Genomic DNA, 12,680 nt, shown 5'->3' with positions numbered 1-12,680 from the left:
TCAGTAAATTCAAGTTTTTAGTAGCATCGGGGCCACAACATATTTTCCAAAACTATGGAGAATCACATTATTGTTTCACAGAACAACTGCCACACCAAAGCTTTTCACTACCATTCCGTCATCTGCTTATTTACTTCAATGTCAAATTAAGGCGAATTTGGTTACGGGAGCCGAAAATCATGAACTGGGTCAGACAGGAAATATGTCATTTTATTTCCCAAATCTCAAAGGTAATTAAAGTGCTCTATAAGTTGTCCACCGTGAATTATGGACGCGATACGCAGTTTCAATAATCCTTCAAGTTGCATTAAGACGAATGAAAATAAAAATATTTTCATATAGACTGTAGATCTTCAGACAACAGTCATTATGAGAACTAATTCGATAATTATCAATGTCTGCAGGTCTACTTCTCAATCTCTTTGCAATATCGATTGAAGATTATGTAGTTATCTTGACTTACGAAATATCAGCTAGCTTAATATTATCATTGTACACAATGATAAGATAGAATTTGTGTCTTCGCAAAAATTATGACAAGAACCTCTGGGCAAATTGAAATACAAACATACATCATGTGTGATGCTGCAATTATTTATCAATCAATTATAAACAATGCTCAGGTGTGCCATGACCGACAATAAATTACCGAGACGGGATACGAAGGATATCATCTGAGATGAAGAATATTTGTACATAGAAGCGCCGGTTTTGAAGAAAAAATATTTATCAAATTGCGGGAATCCACAGTAAAGTGAGCAAATTATATTTCGATATGTATTTTCAGGGACTTTTTCGCTTTATTAACTTCTGTGTTATAGATGTTTCCCAACTCGAAAACAGAGGAAGTTGCTCGAAATTATTTGCAAGCCGCTAATATAAAAAATGACTAGTATAAGTACATAGAAAGGATAAAAAGTCTTGGGTGTGACGGTCAATTGCCAAAGCAATGAAACTATTGGGACGTTTCGGTCGAAGCATAGCCAGCCATCCTCAGGTCTGTAAAACGAGAAAATATGCATATTTTATAACATGTGCTTGATATAATAATACGGTAGACTAAAAAATAAAATCATTAGAGTTCCGGGGTGTAAATTTTTAACCCATTGCACGTTGTCAGAACTTCTTAGATTATAGAGGTTAGGAAACTCCACTTGATGTTTTGACTCTAATAAACTACTAAATGACTCTAGATGATATATATTATACATATATTTATATAAAATATTATTTTCAGAATTTATCAGCAACGTTATTGGATGCTAACGATTAATAACTTACGATTGTTGACTTCTTCATAAGTACATATTGAAAAATGTCCTCACCCCTCGGCCTTTGAATTCGCTCTTTAGATCGGAGGCTCCACTAGGTAGGTACGCACAGCACCACGTAGCAGAGCTTTCCTAAGCAGCGTAACTAATTCCTAACGACGCCACAGCCAATATTGGGGCCTATGGGTCTCGAGTGAACCCATAATGTTTTAGAGGAAGGATGTGTAACTTGTCCCAATCACATGCAAATCTCAGCAGGTTGCTTTGAAAGCCTCAACACGTCTCTAACAAGTATAGCCAACTTCCAGCTGCTCTTCAATCGACGCGGAAGTCAGTAAAACCATTTCCTTTTGTCCCCAACATTAAAACACGTCTAGTTAAATGAAAAATGGTTAATCATATTGTACGTGATTTGTATCAACATAGTTTAACACGCACCCCCCGTTTTTTAACGCCACAGTTGAAAGAGCCAATGGCTACAAGGATTCTCACTTTGCAATGCCTCATCTGGTGGAACAAAATAAAACTAATGCAATCAGGCTGACAGCTGACCGTTGACCACGTTTTTTTGCATGTGGATGGTAGAACAGCTATATTATTGATTACGTTTCATTGATGTATGTGACATGAGTAATTTGAAACCCAAGAATTACAATTTGCCGCCATTAAAATTAAAAACTTAGTTTATGTGATTATAAAATTGTGCCGGCAACCAGGCTATGATGTCTTCAGAACATTTTCCAATAGATGGTAACAAACGTGAAAATACATGATACGCAACTTCTTTTGGTACAAAATTCGAATTTTGAATCCTTTTCCAAGTTTTTAAAGGCTAATTTGCATGACTTGCTTACAAATGACACCCATCCAAATTTTTTAGCAACGTTACTTGCAGCACCTGAAAATGACTGAAAAAAATCGGTGTTTTGATCTGATTGGTGCAACAATGTGAAAAATTGAAATAACCGAATTTTCTCTCCTTTATCAACACGTGGACTTTCGGCGTAATGTCATTTCTGTTTTGCCATCTGTCTACAAAAAAAAAATCAAGTAGGTTGCGTATTAATTTTGAAAAGCCAGTACACCATTTCATAACGTTGAAACACTGCTAAATTAATGAAAAACGGGCTCTCCTCCCAATTCGGAAGATGCTTTAGACATAACTACTTTTTGGTTATACTTTTAAAATTTTGTTTTCTCGTTAGTTATATTCACTTAAAATGGAGCGAGGCTTAAGTCCCAAATTTGAAAAGTCCCGAAAACGCTTAATTCCGAATTATTTGGTGACGACACTTAAAATAAAGAAATCAAACTTTTACAAAGCAACAAAAGTTTCGAATGGTCGGAAATCTGACGGCTCAAACTTCCGAAATGCAAGATTCTGAAAATTCAAGTTACGATACAACATACTTCCGAAACGTACAGTTCCCATAGAACAAAATTCCGAAAACTAAAGTTTGGATAGAGTGAAATTCCGAAAGTTAAAATATACTCACACAGCGTAGTTTAATCAACAATTGGGTGTGAAAAATCAGAAAAACCAAAAATCAGAATTATGAGGATTCGGAAAATAAAAATATCGAAAATCCAGAACAAAGAAAGATGAAAGTGGCGAAATTTCATCACGCCAGAAATTCACAGAACTGAAAACCTTCGATTATTCGAAATTTCGATGTTTCAAATTTTTTAATCTTCACATTTTCGCACTTTTGGAACTTTGACTTGCTGAAGTTATGCCCTTTCGGAAGTTTTCACTTCCACAACTTTGATCGTTGGGTTTCAGACCATCCGATACTTTGATGTTTCATCAAAGTTTGGTTTCTTTAATTTGAGAAAAATTCGGAATTCGGTGTTTTCGGAACTTTTCAAATTTGGAATTTCAACCCCGGCTACTTAGAGCAAGCCACTGTATACGTCTAACCGAGCAAATTTCGAAACACGCGTAAGCCGCATTTGAAATATTGCTACATCAGAAGCCAAGCTAATTGGAAGGGCAAAAAGGTCCAGTAAACAAATTCTAGTTGATCTTAATTATTATATTGGAATTAATTACCTAGACTTGGCTAAATAATAAATAATACCTGCCGCATGCGAATAATACCCAATAGTTGAACTGCCATTGGGATATTCACATCGGTAACGAAGCATTCCGAAATATCCTGTGGTATCGGGTCAATCTTATTGCCAATGAGAGACTTGTTAGTTTATCTGTTGACATGTCGAGATCTCACTTTCAATGAATCTTTCTGAAGTTTGTAGTATTTAATGTTCTTTGCGACACCATCGTTAAATATGAAACAGCCTGGGAATATTGATAAGAACTAGTAAAAAACGACTCGCGTCTTTTTTGAATTATTTTGACAAAGTCTAACGGATCTCGACTGGACATGTTGTCAAAAGGAATTGTTTATCTTGACCACCTGTCCGTCTCCGGATCATTAACTAACGGATTATGCAGTTCTCTTCTCAATAAATGTAGACAATAATAAAGACTATACATATATGTGAATTTGTTTATTGTTTTTCACTGTTTCGTATCAATAATCCTAGGCTACTTCAAATAGAGATGGTGATGAATAGTGATGGATAGTGATGGGACACAATCAACATTGAATACTTAATCAGAGTGAAAGTTAGATCTCGATATGTCAACAGAAAAACTGAAAAGTCTTTCACGGAGTGTCGACCTGACATTATATGATAATTTGGAATATCTCGTTATTATTGTCAATGCCCGAAGGACATAAATATTGGATTTATGATTCAGCTAATGCCAGGTAATAAATGTTAGTGAAATAATGAGGACTATCAAATTGAATTTGTTCACCTTTTCCTTTTTTTAAATAGTTTGATGCATGTTCTACCCATATTTTATACGCGGTATACGCATGTTTTAAAATTTTCTTGGTTACACTTGCATAGTAAATTGTTTTAAGAATATGGGGCATTCCATGTCAAATTGACCAGGGTGTAAGCTTCGATCGCCTGGATTTGGACCGCGATTTTTGTACTGTTGTTCCAACTTTAAGAAGCCGTCAAATTTTGTTCAAATTTTTTGAGCAAATTTTTTATATTGCATTTTACTAATTGAAACCTTTTAATTCCCCTAAGATTTTAAAAAGTCAACAATAGCAAGTAAGTACAAATAAAGCAATTCATGTAGCTACGGTATAACAAACGTAGCAGAACACACTGGTTTAAAACTTATTCTTCTATCTAACAATTAGATATCAGTTGTCTGAAAGAGTCATCCAATCGTAATTTTTCTTGTTGTAAAGCTTATTTGAAGTTTCGGTTTTGCATCCACTTAGCACATCAAAATACTATGTCATTCATCGATCCGTATTCGCAAATAAATGTGTTCTATCAGTTTTGTATGGGTCGGTCATCAATTACATTCGTTGTCTATGAAAGGATTTCCAGAGAGATAAATCATCATCTTATCGTGGATGAGTAGAAGATCACCTGATTAGAATCTGCCTTAAATATCGTGAAGCTACACGTTTCTGATGGTGGTCGAGGTGTCTTTTTACCACGCATGGACATAACCATCTTCTTCAGTCAGGTAAATGATTCGAAATACTTAGTGCGTAGAGTAATGTACCTGAAACTATTTTGTACATCGAGTATAGAAACAGTTTAAGTGGAAGTGAAACCTATATAATGGAGGTTTTTCTCCAGAGTATGGTGTTATATTAGAAAGTGGATAAGAGTGATGACTGTTATATTTCAGTATGCATACTAGCGCTGTAACATATTGGTTTTACTATCGAAGGATTTAGAATCGTATCAATACCATCTACGTATCTTTCTAGGCATATTAGTCCATGAAAATTTACTTTGAGCTCTTAACCCCTTGAGTCATAGTGGTATGTATTTTTACCATCTATTTTATATCCATTTTTGTATTTTGAAAACTTTTCAACATATTTCTTTGCGATTTTTTGCCATTTCTGACAATATGTTAATAGCTTTTCAATAATCGAGAGTAATTGTTGCGGTATAATGTAAGATATTATTGTTAGAAACAAACTGATTTAGAAAAATCGTGAATATTGAAGAAATAATTCATTTCCGATAAAGTCTCTCTGTGTAAATACTCACTATATAAATATATGTTTTACATAAGTCAGAAGTTTTTGGGGTCACTAATTACGAATCGGAAGTCAGATTTTGAAAATTCAAGACGATGGGTCCAATATGGTGGACAAAAATTACAAATTCAATCCAATCCGGAGAAAAAACTCTGGCCAAGGTTCTTGAGTTTGCTGATAACGAATCTAAAATCAAAGTTTGAAATTTCAGTACCGCGAATCCAATCAACGACCGTAACTCCTGCGTAGAATTTTCTGACCGGGTTCGATCAAATTTGAAATTGATGGCCGCCATACGAGATCCACCATACTGAATTTTTTAAATTCGACCTCAGATCAGCAGCCCCAAAAACCATTGTCTAAGGTTTTTTCACCAGATTCGATTAGATATGAAACTTTCGTCAGCTATATTGGATCTGGCATCTTGAATTCTTGTTATTTAATTACCGCTTCGTAATCAGTGACCCGAAAAACCATTGAATATCATCTTATGATAAAAGTTGACTTAGCAAAATAAGGTGCGACTCAAAAGGTCAAGTCAAAACACGAATTACAGCAGTTTCCTGCCGTGTTCGTCGCATTTTGCCTTATTAAAATATTCATATATATTTGACATTTAAATAACACGTCTTCATCTTTCAGCCATGCAGAATTCTGGCTTTTTGATCGCGACTGTGGTCGCAGTTGTGGTGACTCTGACGTGGTCGACCCCTTTGAAGTTCGACGAGAACTTCCCGGTAGACACCTCGATCTTAATCTACAGACTGCCGTCCACGGTTATCCCAAACCACTATGATCTTGAACTAGTACCGCTCTTCACACCTGACCAGGAGTTCACTTTCACAGGCCAACTTAACATCAGCATCTCAGTGGTTGCTTTAACAAATGTGATTATTGTACACAGCGCAAACCTGAACATCAACCAGTCTGCGACTACGTTGTACAACGTTGCTAACGAGACTTTTGTTGCCATCGCTACTCAGACTTATGATGAGAATAGAGAATTTTGGATTCTCAGTTTTACAGAAAATCTTCCACTCGGAAATTATCGTCTTTACTTCAGTTTCGGCGGGGAATTGTTAACAGATATGCGTGGACTCTACCGCAGTTCCTACCAAATCGGAAACGAAACCAGGTCAATAGTTCAATAGCTCTCACGAGAAAATTGTGTGCACAGTGCAGATACAATTTATGCATCACGGCAATATAATAGCCAAAAAGCACCTCCAGAAAAATGTTTGTACAGGTTCACATACTGAGTTACATTTATTGAATATTTGGTAACATTAGGGTTAATGTCAATAAGCCCATGGTGTATCGTGTGCAAGTTATAAAGATAACTCTATCTCACACTATGATCTAGAAAAAATTAGGTCAAAAAAGACACACATTTACGTTCCAGTGAATTCCGATATTCCGTGATGCTAATTGTATTTTGATTTCAATATAATAACTGATGTTCAGGTGCAGATGAGTGAAGTATTTATTTGGACGCCACAAAAGCTACTTAAATTAATCTCGTTCAACTTCTCTTATCTACGACTCTTTACTAACTTTCATTTCAGATGGCTTGTGGCAACGCAATTCCAGGCTACGTCGGCTCGTCGTGCTTTTCCCTGTTTTGATGAACCTGGTTTGAAAGCAACCTTCAGTGTTCGCCTCGCGCATTTCACAAACCAAACTGCCCTTTCGAACATGCCCAATATATCTACTAGCGATGCCGAGTAAGTCGCAACACCCTTATATTTTGCACATTGATGCATCTCATGCTAAACGTTGTGGTTCGCGTCTTAGCGCAACAATTGGAGGTCGTGTTTGGACGCAATTCGAGACAACGTCAGTGATGTCGACCTATCTCTTAGCCTTTGTCATTTCGGATTTCGAGAAGCTGAGTAGCGAGGACGGATTTTTCGCCATCTGGTCACGGTCAGAGGCAGTTGATACCGGGTCTTGGGCCCTCGAAACTTCGCAAGCATGTTACCAGGTGTGTTTGAATATACTGGGTGAAGATCCCTGGCCTAAAATTGACCAAGTGGCCATTCCAGACTTTTCTGCGGGTGCAATGGAGAACTGGGGATTGATCACCTACAGGTATGCTCAGTTCAAAGGTGCAGATTGCTAACTAATAACCAATGCGAACCTTTTTCGAACGTCAAGAGACGAAATCTAGCTGATGTAGCCTCTAATTTTGGCGAATAATTTTCCAGAGAGAGGTTGCTTCTTTGGCAAGATGGCGAATCTAGCACAACGGCTCGCGAGACCATCAGTTCCATCATCAGTCACGAATTTGCTCACATCTGGTTCGGAAACCTGGTTTCTCCAAAATGGTGGGATCATCTCTGGTTCAACGAAGGTTTTGCTAGTTTCTTGGAATACCGAGTACCGTCACTAACTACTTGGATATGGCGTTATGCTGAAAGAGCAATCACTGATCAACAGCTACCAGCCTTGATTACTGATTCTTTGGAAACAACACGTCCGATGACCAACCCTGTAGGTAGTCCTGATTCGATCTGGAGTAGCTTCGACAATATCGCTTATGCCAAAAGTAAGTATTATCCGTTCATCTTCACAGCAGTGATTTTACATGTTCTACTTGCTGTCTGCGTCGAAATTCTCGACTTGAAACATTGAGTTCTAAGTGAAGAGGATACGGAAATCGAGATACGTTGCATTTTTTAAAATATTTTATGTCGAGTCTGAAACGCTGTAAAATATAACTAGGTAAATGAATAATTCAATCATAAAATTATTTCTCACAAATTGGTAATATGGCGTGGTTTTCATCAAACCATTCAAGTGGTATCGTAAAGAGTAAATCCGGTTTTATAAAGTACTGAATGAACTTATAAATGAATTTTGCATATAAGAATATTTTACATGACAATAATATTATTTTCGCAGCTATATCTTTATCCGTGCAGTATGGTTTTTAAATGTATCCTGAAATGCATGTTACTTATTTATCCGTTGATTTCTCAAACACTGAATTTTAACGTGTAGGTGCTTGCGTGATACGTATGCTCAACCGCGTGATGAGGGAAGACCTCTTTGAACTTGCGCTGCGAAATTACCTCAACCAAACGTAAGTTAGTTAGTTGTTAACTAACATTTCAGATCAACGAGACTAGAAATCTAGCTGATGTTGAACTTAGGTATGTTTGACGAAGTTGTTGGATTGGTTAACTTGGCCTCACCGCTATACTCATCTGATTGTACAGTGCACTAAAAACAACGGTGTTAGGCTCACATCAATATTTTTATTGCTAAAATTTTCTTCTGAGCGGAACAAGAAATCTTGTTGCTTAATGAAAACCATATTGGTGGCGAGGCTAATGAGTAATGGAAAGAGACCTACACAAATATTATTGAAAAAATATAACTAAATTAGCTATTATTCAAGATCGCGAAGGTATACCGTGTTCTGATGTGTCTTGTAGCGAGTGCATTGTAAGATCTCGGAAAAACTAGTTACTAGGCTAATAACATAATTATCTTATCAAGCAGATGTGTTTTTCCGTGTGACACCATAATTGATAGTGAAAATGGCTAATTCTCCCTTACAGAGCTTTTGGAATTTTTGAACCGAGTGAACTTTGGGAACAAATGCAAATCGTGGCTGACAGTAATAGCGCGCTACAAAACCATATGCCGATCGCAACAATCATGGAATCATGGACAGAACAAGCCGGTTTTCCCCTAGTCACCGTTTTGAGAAACTATTCAACTACGGTAGTGGCGTTTAGCCAAGAACGATTCTTCATGAATCGCAACTCACCGACAGCTGACCCAGAAGCTCAAAGGTGGTGGATCCCTATCACGGTTGCTCTGGGAACCAACCCTACGCGATGTAACAGTGCCTTTATACAACCCGACTGGCTTCGCGCCCAAGATAAAGCTATTATGATGAACGGATTCGCGAACGATACCTGGGTAATAGCAAATTGTCAAGGGATAGGGTTTTACAGGACCAACTACGATACTCAAAACTGGCGGATGCTCATCGACTATCTGAAGAGCACGGACTACGATCAGATCAATGCCATAAATAGAGCCATATTGGTCGATGATTCACTTAACTTGGCGCGCGCTGGATACATCGACTACTCAATCGCTTTAGACCTGCTCAGTTACATCACCAATGACCTTGACTTCATTGTGTGGCGCGCTGCCATCACCGATATCAGATACCTTAATACGATCCTTGTGAGCAGTGAAAACTACGTTTCCTGGCAGGGATTTTTGCATAGCTTGATTTCAAACGTCACAGAAACCTTGGGCTGGGTTCCCAATACCGCAGACGATCATCCTACTAGGATCCATCGAGAGCAAGTTCTCAATTTGGCTTGTCAGATTGATTACCCGGGCGCTCGTTCCGCGGCTGAATCTCTCTTCGACTTGTGGATCACTAATCCGCAGTTGAATCCGTAAGTATAAACTTGAGGTGCGAAATGGTTCAAATGTTGGTCAAAAATGGGGTCTTTAATGCCAGTTTAATCATTGTAGGGTTGACCCAGACTTGAGATCAGTTGTGTATTGTTGGGGTGTCAAAACCGTCCCTGAGACAACTTGGGATATAATGTGGAATCGGTTCCTGACAGCTAGCCTCGCCACCGAAGAGAACTTGCTCCTGCGAGGATTGGCATGCACTGAAAATCCGGAAATAATTGAGAAGTACAATCAAAACCCGCACGATCCGCTAGTATGAAAGTATTCTTCAAACATTTTCTTTCACATTAGCCAATTGGTTGTTTTCTGCGTTTTATAGATACTTGCGGCTATCCATTACACCGAATTCAGGTATCCGATCACAAGATACATACACGGTCTTCTCAGCCATTCTGAACAGTGGCCAAAATAACGTTGACATACTTCTGAACTTCATCGAAAACTACACCGCAGACATCGCTGAATTGTTAGTAATTTAAAAAGTTTTTATCAACTACCAATTAGCATTAGAAGCGATTTCTAAACCAATCATTTAATAAATGTCTTTCTTGTAGCTACGGAGGAATGGGTGATGTGAATAACATGCTCATTAGTATTGCGGGTCGTATCACCAACCAGCAACAGCTTGAAAAGGTACGTCAAGTCATAAATTTATCACCCATGCTGTCAAATGAAAACTTTTGATCTTGGTAAACAATCCATTTTACTTGAACGCCACTTCGGAGTCTGCATGTCTATTCATCGAAATTGGGAAAAGCAAGTAGAATACTATTTCGAATAAATGCATGAACATAATTCGCAGGCGTTTACCGAGCTCTCTGTACTTCAATTATGGCAGCAGTTACCGATTAATTCACTATCGATATGCGTATAGATTCCCATTGTATTTACATCTTGGACAATTTTAGTTACAAGAAGTTACCAGCTCTGAAGCATTAGGTGCGAGCTCTGCAGTCATCCAGCGTACACTTCAAACTGCTAATGTAAATCTGGAATGGATTTCGAACTATGAACCACTCATCGAGGAATGGTTGTCTGAACAGGGCTTCATTTCTGATAGCACTGCTGCCCCTGTGGTTACCACACTGCCTCCAGACGTAGAAACGACAACCCTTGAAAGCGGTGCACCAATTCTTACATCAAGTTTATTTCTTATCTCAAGTTTTGTGGCTATGGCGATGAGTAACTACGTGATTACGTGAAACACTGATCCGACTGGATAACTCATTCAATATAGTAAACTACATCCATCCTAGTCAATCATGTTACGAGATATGCATAAACACACATATCCTTCGGATGTACAAATGCGTGTTCGTAAAATTTCACATTGTGCATGGTATACCGCAAAGCACAGACTCGTCTTACTGCATTCTTCCATGACCACGAGCAGGTGCAAAGCAGGTATTTACAATTAGAATACCACATTGAATGCTGTTGGAGGTGCAATAAATGCAATATTATATGTTGACCCCATTTCTAATTGCTTTTTAACTACACAGAAGCCGTAAACTATATTCATTTTTTTGACCGCTCCACCCTGAGCTTCCTGAGAGCAGGAAGTTATGAAACGTCCATTGTAGAATGGATTTTCGCAATTATATTAGACTTATCACTTAGTTCTTCTGACCTGATCCCTACATCGATTGGAAATCTGTCGTTTCGTAATACAATGAATCGATTTGCAAAGAGAGCAGATTTTTGCATCCGGCATTGATGTATTTATTCATAGAAATTTTCAAGCTCTATTCGCGTGTAGACATAAGCATATGAAATTTGTTATGTGGTTCCAAATAATTATGCTACCAGTTGCATCAGTTTTTTAGGTGCATCAAGTACAAATCCTTTTATGCATACATCTTTCCTTACATGTGATTCACTTGAAATGTTGCATTGATGGGCTTTTACGGTCGCTGATCACGAATCTGAACTTTAAATTTAAAAATTCAAAATGGTGGACCCAATATGGCGGATGTAAATTCAATAAGTTGTTTCATCATCATAAAAACTTTATGTTACGTGTGTTACGTCCTCTAGACCTCACATTCTTTTCTCGCAGTCTTGTAGTCGTTATACACTCTGCATCCTCTCCTTATCTTTGCCGAGTTAACAGTATGCTCCCTCTACTCCTAAACTGCGACTACCCAGTCCCTTCTATCCTTCCTTCTATGTACACATTCTCAAGTCATCTTCGATTCGGCCAACATCTAAATTCACCTCTCTTCCTTTTTTCCTCGTCCACATCATCTCACTGTACTCTCCATATCTTTGACAATAAATAAATTACACACTAAAACATTAAACTCCTCAATGCAACTTCCTCTCATTTCCTGTGATCCTTCGTACGTGCGTGTAGTCGACGGGTTACGAACTCGAAACATGATGTAATAACATCACAGCTGCGCGTGGATGCGGTCATCGATAGCCGCTCCTCGTGATAACTACCATCCACCCCGTAACACATGGTTTTTAAGGTCACTGACTAGGAGTTTAAACCAGAATTTCAAAAATTCAATACGGTGGATCTAATATGGCGGACAAATAAGAACAAGAAGAAAATTTTTTTGTTGTCTATTAAGTTTGCGCGAAAATTGGCATTCAGATTTTCATGGTAAATTAGGAGGAAATGTTTTTTTTCCGTGGGGAAATACGATTTTATACCATTTTTTTAGAGATGCTATTTTTGCAATAAGTAAATAAATAAATTAAAAAAATTTTTTAGATTAAAAAATATTTCTGGAACCATGTGAAATCAAAAAACTGGGCAGTTGTTACCAAAATAGTAGTTTAATAAATAAAAAGCTGCAAAAAAAAGGTGGGACGCTGAGAGTCCCAGCGTGAATTAAAAGATTAAAATATAATAACA

At 37.7% G+C, this 12,680-nt stretch overlaps 1 protein-coding gene across 3 annotated transcripts; it reads left to right on the top strand.

The window, feature by feature from the left end:
• The first annotated feature begins 4,773 nt into the window (after positions 1–4,773).
• On the top strand, positions 4,774–12,110 carry LOC124297588 (aminopeptidase N-like). 3 transcript variants are annotated; one of them, XM_046748777.1, is made up of 12 exons: positions 4,793–4,836; positions 5,087–5,140; positions 6,008–6,500; positions 6,931–7,089; positions 7,160–7,456; positions 7,573–7,913; positions 8,369–8,450; positions 8,932–9,792; positions 9,872–10,039; positions 10,134–10,280; positions 10,369–10,447; positions 10,723–12,110. In XM_046748777.1, exons 3-12 carry the CDS (start codon positions 6,010–6,012, stop codon positions 11,014–11,016), a joined length of 2,919 nt encoding a protein of 972 aa, XP_046604733.1. In that variant the 5' UTR covers positions 4,793–4,836; positions 5,087–5,140; positions 6,008–6,009; the 3' UTR covers positions 11,017–12,110. The 3 variants fall into 3 exon arrangements, with proteins under 3 accessions (XP_046604732.1, XP_046604733.1, XP_046604731.1); XM_046748775.1 differs by having other exon boundaries at positions 4,799–4,836; positions 5,005–5,140; XM_046748776.1 differs by lacking the exon at positions 5,087–5,140 and having other exon boundaries at positions 4,774–4,836.
• The last annotated feature ends 570 nt before the right edge of the window (positions 12,111–12,680 follow it).

The sequence above is a fragment of the Neodiprion virginianus genome, chromosome 2, assembly GCF_021901495.1.
Source record: "Neodiprion virginianus isolate iyNeoVirg1 chromosome 2, iyNeoVirg1.1, whole genome shotgun sequence".
NCBI lineage: Eukaryota > Metazoa > Arthropoda > Insecta > Hymenoptera > Diprionidae > Neodiprion > Neodiprion virginianus.
Note: the sequence above shows the minus strand (reverse complement) of the source record. Positions and strands in the feature narration are given on the sequence as shown.